The 21,029-nt window shown below is 49.5% G+C and overlaps 1 protein-coding gene across 1 annotated transcript in view; it reads right to left on the bottom strand.

Moving 5' to 3' along the window:
• TPD52 (tumor protein D52) overlaps positions 1-17,049 on the bottom strand; it is a 106,659-nt gene extending 89,610 nt beyond the window's left edge. The window contains exon 1 of the mRNA XM_068158599.1: positions 16,949-17,049. Coding sequence (XP_068014700.1) covers positions 16,949-16,970 — 22 coding nt within the window. The 5' untranslated portion in view covers positions 16,971-17,049. The remainder of the gene's footprint in view (positions 1-16,948) is intronic.
• Positions 17,050-21,029: the final 3,980 nt, after the last annotated feature.

The raw sequence follows: 21,029 nt of genomic DNA, 5'->3' as shown, positions 1-21,029 counted from the left end.
GCCTTAAAGTGGTTCACTTGTGCTCCCTCTCTCCCCTTTGACAGCAGCTACCTCTTCCAGCCCCCAAGAAGTATGCATGGCAAGGATGGATCTGCACAGCTACAGAGGTTGCTGACCAGTGTGAGCACAGCTTTCTGCAGCCCTGTTAGTAATGGTCAGCAGACTGTGGCTTAAGGGTTCAGGCATTTGTTGTCTTCCAGCAGAGTCCAACTCAACACCAGCACAATAATCTCATTACTTCAGCCTCCCCACACATACTTTCTCTGCACTATCTCCCCCTGATGCAACAGCACTGTGCAGTATAGCTCTTTGTATAGGATCACAGAACCATTTAGGCTGGAAAAAAAACCCTTAAAACCATCAAGTCAACCATTAACCCAACACTACCAAGTCTCCTGGCTAGACCTTGACCTTCAGCACCACATTTCTGCCTCTTTTAAACACCTCCAGGGACAGTGACTTAACCACTGCCCTGGGAAGCCTGTTTCAGGGCTTGACAACCCTGTAAGTGAAGAACTGTCTTCTAATATCCAACCTAAACCTCTCCTGGTCCAACTTGAGACTGTGTCTTCTCTCATCCTGCCATTTGCTGCTTGGGAGAACAGACCAACACCCACCTCACTCCAACCTCCCTTCAGGGAGTTGGAGAAGGCAAGGAGGTCTCCCCTCAGCCTCCTTTTCTCCAGGCTAAACAATCCCAGGTTCCTCATCTGCTCCTTACCAGGTTTGTTCTCTAGACCCTTCACCAGCTTCATTGCCCTTCCCTGGACACACTTCATCACCTCAATGTCTTTCTTACAGTCAGGACCCCAAAACTGAACACAGTATAGAAGGATCCTCTCCAGCATTTTCACAAGACTGAATGCTGCCTTTGCTTACTTATATTAAAACAATCAAACAACCCAAAAAACACAAACAAAACCCTCTTGGAATGCTCAGTGTCCTCCCAAGATGTGTCACCCTGCAGGACAAACACTTCTGAGTGTTAAAGCTACGGATTTCTGGACTGCTAGTATTGCCCTTTCCTTAAAGCAAAGTCTCAGTCCACACCATCTCAGACTGCTGCCTTAGCAAAGGCAGCACTTCTATCTTCCTTCCAATCCAATTATAAACTCAGACTAATTTCCTGGGAGGGAGCAGATCCACAGTCATATTTTGCTGCTGGACAAGCTGGCACCATAGTAAGGCTCTTAACCCACTTGTACTGGGGAGAAGTAGGGCAGGTAAGGAGAGCATTGCAGCGGCTCTGGAGAACTCAGGCCAAACTCTGCAAACACAGAGGAATACTTCCAAGTGAGACTAACAGACTCAGACAACTGCCAGGTAGATTTTAGAGGAATGTGTTTATTTGACTTCAATTGCTTATCCCAGTCATGCTGCCATTCTCTAGAGACTCCAATCCCTGGTAGGAAACTGAACCTGTCAAGAACACTGGCCAAACAGTGCTGAGCTGCAGCCAGATGACAGCTGGAAAAGATCAGGAAGAAAAGGCTGTAGTGCAGAACTAAACTGTTTTCAACAAAGTTTGAGTATGGAACCTTGCAATCTAATTAAAAGCTTTACTTGAGGGAGTTCAATTGCAGCAGCTCCTAGCCTCCCTCAGAAGGCAAGTCTGCTCTTCTGCACTCCGAAAATGAAGCTCCCGCTTCCAGCACCGCACGCCGGCACTTCCATGTCTGAAAAGCAGCTCCAGAAGAGCCCACCATTCCCACTGCACACTGTCAGGCCACACCCTGAAACTTATCTTGAAGTTTTAAGAACAAAACACATTTAGCTACATATTAGGGCTGAATCATGTACTGTAATATCTGGAAGGATCATTGCACACAAAAAGCACCACCTGGTCTTAGCAGCCCCTCAATAATGCCAGTAAGCACTCCTCAATGCTTGAGGTACACACTAGCTCCCACCATGTAACTACCAAGCTGGTGCCTGGATTTGTCCACATCCCTTCTCTCCAGCATGGGGACCACACCACTCACCCTGGTATTGCTGGCAAACTTGCTAAGGGAGCCTCAATCCCACTGTCCACGTTGCCAACAAAGGTCCCAGAACTGACCCCTGAGGAACATGACTCATCACTGGTCTCCACTCAGACAACTCTGAGAGTGACCCTCCAGCCAATTCTTTATCAGCCAAATGCTCCATCCACCAAATCCATGTCTCTCCAAGGCAGAGATGAGGATGTCATGCAGGATAGTGTCAAATGCTTTGCACAAGTCCAGGTATTTGCATAAAAAGGGCTGACTTACATTTTGCTCACAAGATGAATGAGCAAGCAACAAAAATTATTAGGTAAAAAGCTTAATGGCAAGCACCAAGTTGATAATCTCTTCCCCTCCCAGGCTTTGGCAAACCAAGGTTAAGATTCAGGCTAATACTGTCAAACAAGCATAAATGCATGACACATGAAGCAACATAAGCAACCCTGAGTAGCAAGCTGTGGAGAAATCTTACTGACAGCTTTGCTCTTGGCTTGTCTGAGAGAATAGGGTAAATGTCCATGGAACTGCAGAACTCTGCCTAGCCAGCAGCAGGGCACTGGCACAATACACATGCAAGGAGTGTGCCCCAGAACTCTCTCAGCTAAGAACATGCTCCTGATCCCCTTTCCCCAGCTGGTCAATCACATCTACCCCTTTACAGGGCAGAATTCCAGCAGTCACACACCCAACTGTCCTGTTCCAGGTGGAGTTGGCCTGCTACTTGCCTCTACTGCTAGGTGACATATGACAGATCTATTGGGTTGGAAGGGACCCTCGAAGGTCATCTTGTCCAACCCCCCTGCCATGAGCAGGGGCATCTCCAACTAGATCAGGTTGCTCAGGGCCCCATCACGTTTGACCTCAAATGTCTCCATGGATGGGGCTTCCATCACACCTCTGGGCAACCTGTTCCAGTGTTCCACCACTCTCACTGTGAAGAACTTCCTCTTAATGTCTGACCTAAATCTACCCACTGCCCCTCCTCCTGTCTCCACAAGCCCTTCTAAACAACCCCGACCCAGCCTTCCTGTGGGTCCCCTTTAGATATCGGAATGCTGCGCTAAGGTCTCCCCAGAGCTCTCTCTTCTCCAGGCTGAACAGTGCCAACTCCCTCAGCCTGTCCTCATAGGAGAGGTGCTCCAGCCCTCTGATCATCTTTGTGGCCTTCCTGTGGCCCAGCTCAGTAGGTCCATGCCCTTCTTATGTTGTGGGCCCCAGAGCTGGATACAGGACTCCAGGTGGTATCTCAGCTGGGCAGCACCACCTCCTGCATTGCTTGGTAGCACTGGCTGTCACTACCAAAGGGATATCAAACCACATTCTGCAGGGGCTGCAAACTGGTCAAACTCAAGATGGGAGGCTTGAATATTTCCTCACTGCTTTTAATCTCATTTAAGAGATAAGAGGGAGAATCCTGCAGCTGTACCTGCAACAGACCAGGAGTTATTCACTAACAAAGCAACTGCACTGCCTCAGTTTGTCTAACATAATGCAGGTAATGCATCTACCTTTAAACTACTGTGGCCACAGAAGATTCCATTTTAAGTACCCTGGAATTTTATCCAATTCATATGCCCCTGAATGACTTTTAATGCTGCTTGAGCTGCGTAAATCCTGTTAAGAGACATTTGCTCCTCCTTCAAGTCAGCCTAGGACAGTAAATTAAATGAAGCTGCTAGCCTAGAGATATTGCTGTCACACAAGTCATCACAGTCACAAAACATCACTCCAAAAGCAGAAGGCAGTGGAGAAAAGGCTCAAGAAGTTTGTTCAGAGATCATTTCCCCACAAAGCTTTTAAGGATTTCCAGGTCCTAGAACTTGAGCATACCTCCTACCACCAGCTGGCACTTTGGACAAGAGGTAACCACTTTGTACCTCTGGGTGATCTCACAGACAAACTATACTTGTTTTTCCTCCAACCTACATGGGTTCAGATCATAAAAGTACTAAAGTCTCAAGACTTCCAATCAGTATTACAGAATGGTAAGGGTTGGAAGGGAACTCTGGAGATCACAGTATCAGTCAGGGTTGGAAGGGACCACAAGGATCAGCTAGTTCCAACCCCCCTGCCATGGGCAGGGACACCCCACACTAGATCAGGCTGGCCAGAGCCTCATCCAGCCTGGGCTTAAACACCTCCAGGGATGGGGCCTCAACCACCTCCCTGGACAACCCATTCCAGGGTTTCACCACTCTCATGGGGAAGAACTTCTTCCTCACCACCATTCTGATTCTCCCCACCTCCAGCTTCATTCCATTCCCCCTAGTCCTATCACTACCTGAGATCCTGAGAAGTCCTTCCCCAGCCTTCCTGTAGGCCCCCTTCAGATACTGGAAGACCACAATTAGGTCACCTCGGAGCCTTCTCTTCTGCAGACTGAACAGCCCCAACTCCTTCAGTCTGTCCTCATAGGAGAGGTGCTCCAGCCCTCGATCATCCTCATGGCCCTTCTCTGGACTCCTTCCAGCACCTCCATATCCCTCTTGTAATAGGGGCTATCATCTAGTCCAAACCCCTGCCAGAGCACATTCACCTAGAGCAGGTTTCACAGGACATTGTCCCAGTGGACAGTTTGGAATGACTCCAGAGATGGATACTCCAACCACCTCACTGGGCAACCTGTTCCAGTGTTCCACCAACCTCAAAGCAAAGAAGTTCCTCATGCATAATCTAGTTGGATCACAGTCCACGCTGCACAAGTTTTCCTAAACATCAGCTTGCCTGGCTAAGCTGATTTCCTGCCTCCTTGCCTGTATTTCACAGCAAAGTAAGTAGAGCAAGTTAAACCATCTCTTTTGCTGAAGTATATGAGAGTGGACAAAACTGGAAAGGTGTAGCTAGATGGAAAAAACAGTCAGACAGACACTCTTCCTAATTCTGGGAGAGCTGATGTGATGAGAAATACAGGGGAAGAGAGGTGGTGCAGTGAGTTTGAAGGATCCAAGATTGAAGGATGTGTCTTTAAGGAAACAGAGCTTCAGCTTAAAGGTTGGAGGAGGGTATGTGAGGAAAGAACACAGTAGGATGTTTGGGTGGGGTTTTTTGGTTGGCTGTAGGTGGGGTTTGTTGTTTGGTTTGGGTTATTAGGTTTTGGGGCAGGGGTTAGGGTTTTTTTGTTTTGAAACAAAGCACACCTCCACTGTTTCCACAAGTTGCCTCCTCACAGTGGTTGGTTATCACTACAAACCCTAAGAATAAAGCTTGGCACTGCCAAGTGAAATCTAAGTTTAGCAACCATCACCAACTCATCACCATAGCCCCTCTAAGGTGATGCTCCAGGCACAGTTTAATGGATCAGTTCTGTTCAATGGATTAGCCCAGAAAGCTTTTCAAGCTTTATGCTTATGACTGGTCTAGCTGACACCCAGGAGCTTACCAGGACATCAGGTTTGGCACATCACAGTTCATCCAACAGCACAAAGTAATTCAGAGCTTAAATAGCTCTTAAAAATGCAATAAAGAACAGATCAGGATACTTAAGAAAAGTCCAAGCCCTGACTTGCATCCTGCTTGTTCCCAGTTGTCAGTCTCCAAGGTGCACTTTAGCTGGGGAGCTGTGACATGACATGATCATTAGGGAGCCATCACACCCCTCAGAAGTGCTGCTGCCACCACCTTGCATGAAGGGGAAACAAGGCCTCTCCAGTGACATTGCCTTGGAACAGGAAGACCACAGGAGTCTAGTTACTTCCCTTGACACTTGCTTTGTCCTCAGCTTCTCAGTTCTCCCTCCCAAAGAGCCTAGAAAGCTCCTCCTGAGCACACACAGAGGTCTGCCTTTGACTTCTGTATCCCTCTTCCCATTCCATATTGTCACTTTCTCCAAAAACTGAAGTACTTTCCAGTGGGGAGGGAAGAGAAGGAGATTGCTGTGATTCACCTAGCTGAAGGTTGAATTGTAAATAAGAAACAAAAGCATATTCAAAACTTCCTGTACTGGTGTGCCAGGACAGAATCTAAGCAGTGTTCCATAAAGCCCTGGCTCTGCTCATCAGTGCACAAACACTCCCTCACCACTGCAGGAAGCAGTCAACAGGCTGCTCTGCAGACTCCACTGACACTCCAGGACATATCCCATGCTCAAGGGCCTGTCCTGCCTATCCAGGGACTATAGCTGCATGGCACTTGAAGACTCTGGCAGCAGACACAAAGGGCTGTCATAACCCAGAGGACCAGAAGGCAGAACAAACACCTGCCAGGCAGGCATCAGAGCCACCCTGGGAGAAGAGAAAGACAAGATCTCACTGCAAGTCTATTCTTTTACTCAAGATCAAATCCCCTCTAAAAAAAAACAACCAACTATGTGGAGCACAACCCTGTGAGCAGCTCATGGAGGAGATGAAACCCACAGTGTGAATGGTGCTTTGAAGAGCTGATGGCTCCAAGCACAGCTGCAGTGAAGCAGCCCTTTTTCCTTCTGCCAAGACAGTGACAGCTGGCAACAAGAAAGCCAATATTTAAATAGGGCTCCTTCCTCACCCTGTGTGCTACTCCTAATGCTGCTCACCCCTGGGCACACATCAGCTGCTCAGCAAGACACTGCAGGATTGCCCAGCATAGGTTTCAGTGGCACTGGAGAAGCAGCCTGGGATCTGCTCACAGACTGAAGCTTGTTGGTGTCAAGGCGTAAAACTAAGCTTTGCAAACAGTAATCAAAGTGCACAGAAGAGGCAGCAGGTTAATTAGGAACAGCAACTGATTTGAGGGCTTCTCTGCCTTCAGCCTGCTTCTTGAGACTCCACAGATGCAGGCAAAGCACTTCTGAGCTGTGCTGAAGGGATCTGTCTTCTACAGAGCAGTACAGCAACGAGAGAGCAAGAGGCACTTTGGCCAGGGTAAGCTTCTTTGGGGCTGGAAGTGCTGGTTCCTACTTGGAATAATAGAATCATTTCATGTGGAAAAGATCTTTAAGATCACTGATTCCAACCAGGACAGTTTCTTTAAAGATAATTACTGTCTGGAATGAGATGATTCAAACCAAACCATTCTATGACTCTATGAATTATAGGCAAGTCCTTGTACAGCCTCACTCCTGGGAATCTGTGTAAGGAAAAGCAGGGGACATGTCAGGACCCTAGACTAAACTTGCATCTTCTGTAACCTCCCCTCAGTTTAGGAAGGAGGTTGACTTGCTGGTACATGTTCAGAGAAGGGCAACAAAGTTGGTGAGGGGCTTGGAACACAAGCCCTATGAGGAGAGGCTGAGGGAGCTGGGGCTGCTTAGCCTGGAGAAGAGGTGACTCAGGGTAGACCTTATTGCTCTCTACAGCTACCTGAAGGGAGGTTGTAGCCAGGCAGAGGTTGGTCTCTTCTCCCAGGCAACCAGCACCAGAACAAGAGGACACAGTCTCAAGCTGCACCAGGGGAGGTTTAGGCTGGAGGTTAGGAAGAAATTGTACATAGAGAGAGTGATTGCCCATTGGAATGGGCTGTCCAAGGATGTGGTGGAGTCACCATCACTGGAGGTGTTCAGGAGGAGACTTGACAGGGTGCTTGGTGCCATGGTTTAGTTGATTAGGTGGCGCTGGATGATAGGTTTGACATGATGATCTCAAAGGTCTCTTCCAACCTGGTTTGTTCTATTCTAGTCTCTGCAGAGTAGAGAAATAGCCATCCTCAAGGAAGCAGCCCTTCCTGCCAGCAGCTGCAGATGTCCACTGTTGGATGAGCATTCCCAGGGACTGCTGTAGAACACTTCAATGAACACCAGACAGCAAGGACTTGAGTGGAAGAATCAGGAGGTTCTACTAAATCCTGCTAACCTGATCAAGTTAATTAAGCCTTTCTAGTGCCATGATGTGGTACATGTCCAGGCAGAGAGCAGTCACAGAGTGATGAGCAAGACTGGTTTTTGCTAGTCTTGGGACTCCTGATAGAAGTTTAATTAAAGTACTTAAAAAAAAATCAACCAAGCAAACAGTGCTCCCAGCTGAAACATGCAGTTTTGCCTTGCTGGAGCAGCAAAGCAGCACTACTTACAAAGCTTCTTTTCAACATTTTGGATATGTTCTCATGAACCAAGACCACTGCCAGGCATGGGCTCTGAGATCCTAGGGAAGCACCTGAGTGGAAACACTAACTCCAGCCCAGGCTGCCTCCCTTGGCACATCTTTACATCGGTACCTCGGGCTTAGGGGGCTCTGATGAAGCTCCACTCCCCTCTAGCTGCTAGAGAAGGAAAAGCAAAGGAGAAAACAAATCCAGCTGGTCTGCCTCTGATAGCCTCTCCCACCTTCCCCAGCAAGCTGCAGCTGCTCACCAGCCTCTTCCTTAGTCCTTAACACCGTATTGCCATTGCCAGTACCAAGCTAGGAGCTTTTAACTGAGTTTGCAAGGCCTCGGGAGCACAGGCTTGTCAGGCTTGCTCTGTCTGAACTGCCTGATTTGCCTGCAGCTCTGTTTCATCTGGTGCATCTCAAAGCAGAGACAGGCTGTGACACCACAAGCACAGTGTGATAAATCATAGGCTACAGCATTGACACTGAAGACCCCAGGGCTGCAAAAAGTCATCAGCTGCCCATGGAGATCTGCAGCTGGACAAAAACTACTTTGGGAGGTAACAGAGAGAGCAAAGAAATAATATCTAACATACATAAAAGGCACTTTTGTATAACAGACTTGGATGTTACATGGACATTCCTGAGCCATGGAAGAGACAATGCACAAAAAGTAAACCTAACAATGATTGGAAGAGAATAAACCAGGTAGGAAAAGACCTTTGAGATCAGCAAGTCCAACTTATCATCCAACACTATCTAATCAACTAAACCATGGCACCAAGCACCCCATCCAGTCTCTTCCTAAACACCTCCAGTGATGGTGACTCCACCACCTCCCTGGGCAGCCCATTCCAAAGGCCAATCTCTCTTTCTATGAAGAACTTCTTCCTAACCTCCAGCCTAAACCTTCCCTGGTGCAGCCTGAGACTGTGTCCTCTTGTTCTGGTGCTGGCTGCCTGGGAGAAGAGACAAGCCCCCACCTGGCTACAACTTCCCTTCAGGTAGTTCTAGAGAGCAAGAAGGTCTCCCCTGAGCCTCCTCTTCTCCAGGCTAAGCAGCCCCAACTCCCTCAGCCTCTCCTCATAGGGCTGTGCTTCAAACCCCTCCCCAGCTTTGTTGCCCTTCTCTGGACACATTCCAGCGAGTCAACATCTTTCCTAAACTGAGGGGCCCAGAACTGTATCAAAGTATCACCAAGGTTGAAAGAGACCTCAAGTCCAACCTGTCACCACAGACCTCATGACTAAACCATGGCACCAAGTGCCACGTCCAATCCCTCTTGAACACCTCCAGGGATGGTGACTCCACCACCTCCCTGGGCAGCACATTCCAATGACGAATGACTCAGTGAAGAACTTTCTCCTCACCTCGAGCCTAAACTTCCCCTGGCGCAGCTTGAGACTGGACACAGTACTCAAGGAAACAGTACTCAAGTAGACATGGCATGTCAGGACATGGTCTAGTGGTCATGGAGGTGTTGGGGTTGGACTTGATGATCTTAGAGGTCTTTTCCAGCCTTAGTAATTCTATGATTCTATAAGAGAAGGACCTCAGTGGATCCTGCCATGAGGAAGCAGCAGCCATCAACAGTCTGTTCCTTCAAACAAAGGAGTCACAACACTAACAACGTGCTATAATGTCCCTGCCAGCACCAAAATGACACTACTACTAGCCTCAGAAGAGAGGGCAAGCGTGAGAGGAACACCAGGAAAAGGTGGGAACACTGAGCGCCTACCACACGACCTTCATGCTTACCGAGACTTCATCTGCACAAATCATCTGTTTCTGTGAGAAGATCTAAACTAATAACCACTCTTGAATCAGTTCAGATTTCTGTGACACTAGCAATACATTATTTGCTGTCTTTTACACACATATATACATACATACACACATATACACACACAGAGCGTTCTTTCTCTTCACCTCTGAAGTTTTTAAGCACAGGACACGCTCGTTGGGCCACTGGTAGGCTACAAGCAGGGAGAGAGGTGGGTCAGAACCTCCTCACTGCAAACCACCTGTGGTACAACATGTTCCTGCAGAGATTAGGGGAGCATCCCAGGCCTGGCCAAGGCAGCATTTGCTAGAGCATTTCACTGTCGGCGAGCATCTGAGGACACCTATTGCTCCGCTCTCACCCCCTGCAACAGGGAAGTCAGCCTGTGAAAGAGGAAAGCTGCCCCCTTCAGGGGCTGTGTCCATGCCACAGCAGCAGTGCTGGTTTCTCTCTAGACAGCATCAATCCAGCCCTTTCTGCACCGGCACAATGAGCAGTTCTCTGCACACCAGCATCTGCTGGCAGCCACTGTACTCTCTGCTGTCCTGCCCTCCCCCAGCGGCAACGGGCTGCAGACTCACGCAGATGATTGCCACCACTTGCAAGTGCAGTAGCAGAGAAATCCATACAGTTGTCTACACCTCTGCCACAGATCAGCTTTTCCATAGCAGGCAGCCACAGCCAGCTCAGTCACCCCCAGCTCATGGTATCACTCTGCCACAGCCAACACAGAGCCACGTGCTCCTTTCCTTCACAAGGGCCAGAGGAGAAGGCGGAAGAGGAGCAAGAGGAAATGACAGGAGTGACTATCTGGAGAGAGCCAGATTAGAAAGTCATGTGTAGCTTGTCTGTTACTGCAGCCCTTCCCAGAAGAGAAGGCTTGTGGCTGAAAGCCTACCTCCAACACAAGGTTTCTGAGCAAAGGCTCTACATCTCTCTGGCTCTCTCCCAAATATGAGGGACCTGGAATCACAGAATGATAGGGATCAGAAGGGACCTCTGGAGATCATTGAGTCCAACCCCCCTGCCAGAGCAGGTTCACTCACAGCAGGCCACACAGGAACACATCCAGATGGGTTTTGCAAGTCTGTAGAGAAGGAGACTCCACAGCCTCTGAAGATGTTCACTACCTTTAACAGGAGAGAAACCTGTCTCTCTGGAATCTTAAATTGAAGATTACACAGAGTGACAGTTCTGGCTGAACAAGAGCATTTCAATTTAGTGCTTAATCTCACTTAATGCTTGCTTTCCCTTTCAGTCACCCTTTGTTTGACATTTTTCTGCTGGCTCACTGCAGGATATTAAAAGGACAAGGGCAAACACCTCCCTTCCTCCCTATAGCAAACCTCAAACCAGAAGTGCCCATATTACAAAGATTGAAGTGAAGGCAACAGTGGGGTCATCACCATCCTACCTGGAGGTGAGCTCCTCTAAAAAACATGAAAACCCCCACATCCATCAGGTGCCTGCTGCACAGGATTCAATAACCAACACCATTGATCTTTCCTACTAACCTGAAAATGGAGTTTGGGGGAAAAAAAAGAGAAAAAATAATAAAAGAGGGGGGGTGGGGAAAGCTGGTCAAGGAAACATTGCCTTTCAAGAAGACTCCTTGCACTGTATCTGCTGCCATGGAAACATGACTTCCTGAAGAGATACAGCTGATAGCCTCCTTTACCTGCAGCAATACGCAGCACCCTCAGGAATCAGCAATCTACAAACAACTCTCTGATTTTATGTGGCAAATCTAGTCCCTGGACTCCACACGAGACTTCTCTGTACTAGGTGAGAGGCTGCCTCACTGTGAAAACTGCCTGGACCTCTTCCTGTTAAAGGAGCAAAGGGTTGTGGAGAAAGAGGGCAAAGCACACCCAGCACCCCAGCCTTGACAACACTGTGTGGCAGCCAAAGCCTCTTGTAGTGTCAGTGCACAGCAGAACACCAGAAGTCCCAGCACAACACCCATTTCCCTTGCCACCCAACTCCTCCCAGGACCATGCTGAGATCTGGCTCCTGGCCAAGGGCTACTGTACTCAGCAGTATGTACAGAAGAGACAGGAACAAGAAAAATGAACATAAACAGAGTTCCCAAGGCAGCCTAGTGCAGGACACAGTTATCACCAGCCCCTGCAGATGGAAGGGGCTGTCTCCAGGCACAGCTGAAAACAGCTTAGTAACACTGCTACCCAGGCCAGCTTTAGGAGAGGTGTTAACATAAGGCAGCCAGCTCCAGCCATAAAGATCAGGTGTTCCCACTTTACCCACAGAGCACCCAGATCAAGCAAAGCAAGGCCCCTGCCCAGCCTGCACCAGCACAGTTCTTAAAGTGGAGCTGAGCCACAGTGCTTTGTTTTGAGCCAGCAAGGTCAAGCCCAGCCTCCCAGCTCTCCTGGTGAGGTGATGGGCATTTGCAGTGGGAGAAAGGGGAACCCATGGGCTGTTCCACAGGGCTGCAAAGTGTGGGAAACTGGAACAAACAGGACTTTCAGCACTTTCATGTCACTGGGATTTTAAAAGCCCCTAGCAGTTAGTAGAGGCTCAAAGGAAGCAGATTCTTAGCTAAGCTTTCCCCATTTCAAGAGGTCTGAGAGCAGGCTTTACTCTGGCTGGGTGAAGGATTGTCTTGGCTGCATGTGACAGTGCTGGCTACAGAGAACAGGGACAGAAGATCCACACACAGTACCACCAAGAGACTCTTCCCACTGCTGGAAAGCCAAGCAAGCTCTCTCCCCCATCTCCTCCTGAAGTGGGTGTGAGCATGAATGAAGAGTTAAGTTACCCTTCAATGCCCAAGCACTGGAGAGGGCAGGAGCAGCTGACACTGCTTGTGCACCAGCTGCTCCTGCATCCTTCCAACAGTGCACCACTCCCCTGCATTTCAGTGCCTGATTTATGCACTGGCTGAGGGAGGAGGACAGCACTGTCATGAAATAACTCACATTCATTAAATAACTCACATATACCTCTGTGTCAAGCCAGGACCCACGTCAGAAAAATGAAATCTTCATCCCCAAGCTTCTCATGCAAGAGGGGAAGACTTGCTGCTGTTCAAGAGACCTACTGGTCTAACTGTCTGCTGACTTTCTCCTCTCTCATCTTCAAGTCACTGTGACAGACACTCAGCTCAGTGAAATCATTCTTCCTTTGCAGTAAGGACAACAGCTGTCCACTCTTATTCACATACCAGTATTTGATTTCACAACTACACCCTAAGGAAAAAAAAATCTTACCTATAGTACTGCAAGCACCTAGAGATAAAGAAAACAAACAGAGCAGTACAAAAAGGTGGAGCTTCATCCACTGGGACAATGGGGAAAACCTTATCTTACTGCCAGCAACAGGTTCCTTCTGCTCTAAGAGAACATTAGAGTCCATTCTGCCAGCCCCACAAACACAAGGCAATGCCCTATGGAAAGAAAGGTGTATGCACTCTGCCAAGAAACCATCTGGAGTGTTTTGGGACTCCTAAGCCACAGAATCACAGAATGTGTTTGGTTGGAAGAGACCTTCAAGTTCATCCAGTCCAAACTTACTGGAAAAAAAAAAAAGTAAGTTTCAGTGCTTATAGTGAATCAGCACTTTGGGCACAGAAACCTCCTCCAGGCTTGGGGAAGAGTGGCTGGGAAGCTGTCCTGCAGAATAGGACCTGGGGATGTGTTGGTCAACAGCCAGCCAAAATGTGCCCAGAAGCACACTTGGTGGATCACCAAGATTGTGGCCTGGATCACCAAGAGTGTGGCCAGCAGGACTAGGAAGTGATCATGCCCTTGTACTCAGCAACAATGTGCACCTTGAGTATTGCACTCAGTCTTGGGGCCCTCGCTAGAGAAGGACATTGAGGTGCTGGAACAGATCCAAAGAAGGGCAACAAAACTGGTGAAGGGTCTGAAGAACAGGCCTGGAGAGAAGCATCTGAGAACTGGGATCATTTAATCTGCAGTAAAGGGAGGCTGAGGGGTGACCTCCTCGCTCTCTATAACTCCTTAAAAGGAGGTTGTACCAAGGTAAGGGTTGGTCTCTGTAGTAACAAGTGACATGAGGAGAGGAAATGGCCTCAAGTTGCACCAGGGAAAGTTTAAGTTGGAGATTAGAAGAAGCATCTTCAAGTGAAAGGGTTCTCAAACATTGGAACAGGATCCCCAGGGAGGTGGTTGAATACCCACCCCTGGAGGTGTTTCAAAGAGGCAGAGATGTGGTGGAGAGCTGGCAGAGTTAAGAGAATGGTTAGGCTCAATCTGAAGGGTCTTTTCCAACTAAAATGATTCTAATGCTCTATGTCCCACAAAGCCAGAAGATTTTGAAAGACACCAGGTTACATAATCTAAATGCTGATGAAACAGAAGAGGAACCTTCCCTTGAACACAGCACTGGAGACAGTGTCTTTGGTAACTCCTTGTGCTGTGCTGCACAACTTCATGAAACTGCTCAGGGGCATAGTCTCCTCCTTCAGAGCATGCTGCCTCCACTGTTGGGGCGGCATCATCCTTGGTTTTGCAGTGGTGAACCATACCCAGCACTAACAGACAGAGTGGCAAGCCACAGAGAGACCATTTTCACATGCAAAACTAGGCACACAATTTCTTTCTGAGGGGGGAAAAAAAATATAAGGGGAAAAAAAAGCACCAGAATATTTGTGAAAGCCCAGCTGCAGGCAGCAGTCCACTCAGCAACCAAGTCAACACTGTGAAGGACCAGAGCTTTGTCTGGGACAAGTTAATGCAAAGCAATAGAACAAGGGGATCCTCAGCTCAGGAGAATATTGCATTCATTTGGCTTGGGCTGACTACTGCTTTGGTGCTTGTACTCACAGAACAAGAGACTCCAGCTTTCCAGAGCAGCTGGAACACACACAGCACCGTGCAGGGGCATACAGCCAGGACAAACATCCCTTCACTGAAAACAAAGACACTTCAGGTGAAAAACTCCTCAGTGCTTCCAATGCTGCTGCCAGACCCAACTGCTCAAGACAGAGGGAAGACTTAAACACATTATACACCTTGCCTAATCTGACCACAGTCTTAACCATGACCTAGATCATCTTCCCACCTCCTAGCATTCGCTCGTTGAGAAAGCGGTCGTAACAGCAGCGAAAAATGCAACCTCTGACTCACACTTCAAACAAACTAATTTCTGCTTAGAGGAGGCAACCCAGGATGTTTATGCCAGCCCCAGAGACAGAACCTGGCAGCCTGGATTTTAGCCAAACACACGGTTTCAGTGACTAACACCAGATCATCAAGCAGAGTTTCCACTGCAAGCACACCAGTTTGCCAGGCAGATAGGACTTTGAAGGCTACCCAGCAGGGTATTGGAAGCCGTTAATTGGACAGGCACGAGTCTATTGGTTCTTCTATATTTTCCCATTGTATCTGCAGCCTTCACCTCACCCAAAAGAGAAAATAGCATAATTGCCTTGAAAAGAAGGCAGCAGAAGAAAGTGTTGCACCATGTTTGCACTTAGATACACCGACCTGATGTACAACCTGAGGTGTTGTATGAACCTCTTCATACAAAGCACTAGTTGTGCAAAAATGAGCTCAACCGCCAAACACATCTCTATGAAAGTGTCAGCATTGTCACTAAAGCCTTTCAAAAGATCACAGGATTTTACTCTCCTTTTGCTTCAGGAGGTGTTCAAGCCCCTGCAGCTGTGTTTAACAGGTTCAAACAGAGAGAACTTTGGGACAAATAACTGAAATCTGTGCCACCGCTCCTGCAGCTGGGATTAAAATCCTGTCTGAGCTGACAGCTGTGCTGTTCTCTGGCTGAACGGCTCTGTTTGTCAGTCCCCAAAAACAAGGTTTGGGGTTTGGCTGGTTGGGTTTTTTGTATTTATAAGACACAGCATTTCAGAATGATTGAAACTCCCTGAGGAGGTTCAGCCCCTGCTCTGTCAAAGTGACATTTTCATTATATGGAGAGAGTCAGAAGTCGTTGCTAATTGTACAAGTGCACTACAGCAGCCTCGAAACACTTCAGCAAGCACACGGGCAGGCCAGGCTGGTGCCTGAACCAGCTCCCCTGACAGAGCAGAGAGCTTGACCACACAGACCCCCAGCACCCCAACACCACTGCTGCCACAAGCAAACACTTCCAATCGTTCCCAACACCCTCAGCAGGAAAAAGGGCACAAACACCGTGCTAGGCCCACAGTCCCACCAGCTTACTCAAACGAAGTCACATCCTGACCCCAGCCTGCCTTACTGGGTCCCAAGGAATGTAGCTGCTGTTCAGGTCACTGTAACACTGCACAGTGGACTCCAACTGATGGAAGGGTCACTAACACCTCTGTGGGAGAAGCTTCTCTAGCAAGCTCTGCTTCGCCCGCATTCAGATCAGCCCTCACCAAAGCACCAAATCCCCACTTTGGCATCCTCACTGTTTTGAGGAGATGGCTGCAGCCGTGGCAGCTGGGACGAGCCTCCCCCCGGCCAAAGGCAGGTCGGCGAGCACCGGGGCCTTGCACAACCCGAAGAGCCACGAGGAGCCACGCAAGCGACAGCCCGGAGGTGCCACCCCCGCCGCTACCGCCCAGGAGCCGGGGAGGAGCGGCTGCCAAAATGGAGCTTGCCAGACGCTGGGCAGTCCTGGTCTAGAGAGAACTGCGAGGGAATAAACCCTGCGAGCAGCGCTGGCTAATGCAAAGTTGCACAGTGGTGCAGTGGAAGCGCTCTACTTTTACTCCTGGGTGGAACCAGAAAGTTTAATCTCTCCGCTAATCGCGGCGGGAAGGCCGGGAGCCGCTTTCCGTGCCCGCCGCCCGGGGAGTGCCGACATCCACTGAGCCGGGAAGGCGGCGGAGGGGCTGCCCCGGGCTCTGCTGCCCGCCTCCCGGTTCCGCATTTGCCGAGCTGGCGGCGGCAGGCGAAGCCTTGCGGCAGGCCAGGAGAACCCGTTCCGGCCCCGGGCTCCAGCAGGAGCTCTCCCCGCGCTCTCTCACTGCCGCCGTGGGAGTTATCTCGGGAGGGGACCTCGCCCTTCGAGCAGGCTCGAAAGCGCGGAGGGGACAGACGGTGCGCTGAGGCGCTCCCGCTGCGGGGTGGCAGGGCAGAGCGGAGCAGGGCAGGTCCGCCCGGGCGTGCCGGGGGCGGAAGAGCTACGGGGAGAACAGCCGTCCCCACGCCGCACGGCAGCGGCAAGCACGTCTGACCAGCCGCCCGCCACTTCCTCCTCTGCCCTACCTTGGTCCCTCGAGGGTTCCATGGCGGCGGCAGCCCCGGTCCCGGCTCGGCAATCGCAGCCTCTCCTCACCGGCTGCTGGCTGGCAGCGGAGACGCCGCCCGTCACCGCGGGGGCGGTGCCGCGACACGTCAGTCACCGGCGCGCCCCGCCCCGCCCAGGTGAGGGTGGCCGAGGGCCAGGACCGGGACCGGGACCGGGACCAACCCCGGCAGCCCTTGTGTGTCGGCACTGGTGCCGGGCTGGAACGCTGAAGAGCTCGGAACCCGCCCAGCGACGCCGTTATCCGTGATCTGAACTAGGGGATCCAGGGAACCCTCAGCCCTCTGGATTTGCTGGAGGGTAGGATCGCTCTGCCGAGGGACCCGGACAGGCTGGATCGGTAGCCAAGGTCCGTGGTATAAGGTTCAACAAGGCCAAGCACCGGGTGCTGCACTTGGATCACAACAAGCCCATGAATGCCCCAGGCTTGGGGCCGAGGGGCTAGAAAATGCCCAGCAGGGAGAGACCTGGGGGTGTTGAACAACAGCTGGCAGAACGTGAGCCAGCCTGGGCCCAGGTGGCCAAGAAGACGAACAGCATCCTGGCTGGGATCACCTATAGTGTGACCAGCAGGACCAGGGCAGTGATTGTGCCCTGTACTCAGCACTAGTGAGGCCACACCTTGAGTACTGGGTTCAGTTTTGGGGCCTTCACTAGAAGGGCATTGAGGTGCTGGAGCATGTCACTCGAGAGCAACCCCTGGCTCTCCACGAAGCCTTTGACACCTCAGTTAGGGTGCAACAAGTGCTATGCAGCCATTTGTACTTCCTTACACAGCTCAGCACAGGTGGGAGGGACGACAACAAGGAGAACAACCTGCTGTCAATGCCACAAGCACAGCAACTGAGGAAGTGGAGTTGTGCTGCTGGTGGTTGTGGTTGTCTCTCCAACTTGTTACAGATTCACTAGCAAAGCACACACACCCTGACAAATTGCACACCCTGACAAACTGCACTGCCTTGGGGAAACTCAGATGTGGGTTTATTGTTGCTCCAGAGATTCCCCTGCAAGACTCACGAGTGCTGGCAGCAAGCAAACCCAGACACCATGGCTTCATTAAGTAGACTGGAACAGCTGAAAAGAAAACCACCAAGAACTGTCCTAACAGCAGTCTGACCTCTTTCTAGTAAAACAGAATGAAGTGCAAAGATACGGGTGATACTGGTAGATGAAAAGCTGGACATGAGCCAGCAATGTGCCCTCACAGCCCAGACTCAGCTGTGTCCTGGGCAGCATCCCCAGCAGCAGGTGGATGGAGGGGATTCTGTCCCTCTGCTCTGCTGAGCCCCACTCCCTGCAGTGCTGGGACCAGCTCTGGAGTCCTCAGCATAAGAAGGACATGAACCTGTTGCAGCAGATCCAGAGGACTGCCACAGAAATGATAAAGAGGGTTGGATCACCTCTGCTGTGAAGGCAGGCTTGAGAAAGTTGGGGCTGTTCAGCCTGGAGAATAGGAGGCTCCAGGGAGACCTTTTGGTGAGCTTTCAGGATCTAAAGGGTCTGATAAGAAAGCTGGGGACAGACTTTTTAGCAGGGCCTGTTGTGACAGGACAAGGGGTGGTGGGTTTAAACTAAAAGAGGGAATTTTTGACTAGATAAAAAGAAGTTTTGTTTGGGTCTGGTTTTTTGGATGGGACTCTGAGCAACTTGTTCCATTAAAGCTGTCCCTGCTTACTGTGAGGGTGTTGGACTAGATGACCTTGAAAGGCCCCTTCCAACCTAAAGCATTCCATAATTCTACAAGGTTTCATTTTGTAGTTTGCCCAGCAAACTGCTTTACAAGACTACTAAGATTTATAAGCTACCAAACAGATTTTTTTTACTCCAGCCTTTCCAAATCCCTGGCCCTGACAGCTATGGATTTGATTGTTCAAAAAGATCAATGCCTGCACAGAATGAGCAGCAAGGCCTCCACGGCGTGAGGCTGTGTGAATAGCCAAATTGTCACCAGCGTTCAGCAGGCACGGTCACATGCTAAAGCAGAGCACAATAGAGAGTCAGGAGGTGCCAACTCAGGAAGTCCTTGCTTTGGATAACAAACAGCAGCAGAAAACCCAGGTATTTTTCAATCTATTGGGCAGGAGGAACATGAGCTTTCGCTAGGATAAAGGATCTGTGTAGCTGCAGCAGGAGGTTGTTATAATGGAGCCATAAAACTAGCAAGCAGATCAGGCTGCATCCCTGCGTGTTTATCCCTTGTTTCATCTCATAGCACAGAAATTAATTTGCTCTAGTATATGATTCTAAACACAGGCTCATCCTACATATCTCAGTTATGTTTTACAACTGTTTCAAAAACTCACCTCAAGTAGATAATACAAGGCACAGCTGTTTGTTGTGTTTGGGTTGGTTTTTTTTTTCCTTTAAAAGAACAAAAGAGAATAGATTTTGTCCCACAGTACTCCACTTGAATTCCCAAGCTTTCCCACTGCTGTGTGATACATGATCTGTAATCATAGTGGAAGAGTATCAACAGCATTAACATTTGAAGCTCCTTTACAATGGCAGCAGCCCTGGCAGAGCTGAAATGCCTGTCAGGAGCAAACCTGCAGAGCAGTGAAGCTGTCAGCATCCCTCTGCTGCTTTTGGAGGCAGGGAGATTTCACCAGTGCATCACAAAAAGCAGGAGCTGGTAATGGGGAAAGGAGTATTACCTGGGAAGCTGATTCAGTATCCTCTGCCAGTAACAGTCCCACCAGCTCACCTGAGCCTGAGTGGAGTGGAGCTCTGCTGGCACACCCACCACCTGCCTGGCTGAGGAATGCCCTGTTCAGTGCAGGTGGAGCCCTTGCACCATTTTGCTGAACTCATTGCCTGTCTAAGTTTAGAAATCCCCCCCTTTCCCAGGCCCCCCCCACACTATGCAGTTCGATTTCCCTAGCAGCTGTGGCCCACTCAAAGTGTCAACAGGGCTACCTGTGGGGTCAGATCCCAAGCAGGTCCCAAGGAATCCTGTTCAGAAAGGTTTTAGATGCAAGAATGAGGCAAAAGCCACCATCTGTAAAGGCAATGAAGCATTCCCTTTGTACAGATTGTCCTGGCTAGGAAGAGATGGAATTGTTGTAATGAGCATTTGTTACTCAGATGATCTTTGAGGTCTCTTCCAACCTTAGTGATACTGTGATAATGTTTCTGATAATCAGATTAATGCCTGCTGCAAGCAGTGTAAATATTGCCTGCAGGCTCCTGTTAGGATCCCTGAATATCAACACATGAACTGAATCTGTCTTGAAGGTCTTGTGGGCTTCATAACAAAGGACAAAAGGGAAGGACAATGGGACTAGTGGTGTACTGGGCAACAGAGCTTTGTGCCTATGACTTCTTGTTTCCTCCAGGCAGTTACAAACATGAAAACCTATGACTACCTGCCTAAATACAAGACCTCAAAATACTTTGATCTGAATGGGACTGAGCCCGTTCAGGGCAAGAGACATTTCTTGTATAGCAGTAAGAGTAGAGCAGCAAACACAGGAGCAGCTCATGTTACAGCTGCATGCCACGTTTCATTTCACACCTACAGCACCTGAGCCTTCCCAGTGCTCTGCCAGCCAGACAGGCTGGGTGTCCCTCTGTGGAGTCACAACCCAGTTTTGAAATACATTCCCCCTAGGTCAGCTGTTTGTTGAAAATAAGAGACAAAGCAGTCAGAAGTGTATAAAGGCCAAGGTTTCAAAGAATAATATGGTATCAAGATAAAAGCAGCACTTCTGTCTGAGCAGATGTACTTTCTTGTACCTTAAATACCTCTCTGAGACAAGGATTGCACTTTGCACTCTCTGGCCAGGCTGATCTAGTGTGGAGTGTCCCTGCCCATGGCAGGGGGGTTGGAACTAGATGATCCTTGTGGTCCCTTCCAACCCTGACTGATACTATGATACTATGATACTACTATGAATTAATACTGCCAAGGTCATTGAAGAACCCACATTTGAGAGAACTAATTATTTTTCAAAGGACCTCACTGCCCTTTAGCTTTCCTGACACAGTCACAAATGCAGTTACACCGAGCTGGACTGAATGATGGCAGGTGATGCTAGGTTA

Source organism: Melanerpes formicivorus, unplaced genomic scaffold (assembly GCF_026170545.1).
Source record: "Melanerpes formicivorus ecotype bairdi unplaced genomic scaffold, bMelFor1.0.p_v2 SCAF_40, whole genome shotgun sequence".
Taxonomy (NCBI): Eukaryota; Metazoa; Chordata; class Aves; order Piciformes; family Picidae; genus Melanerpes; species Melanerpes formicivorus.
The sequence above is the reverse complement of the archived record's forward strand: the minus strand, read 5'-3'. Positions and strand labels throughout refer to the sequence as shown.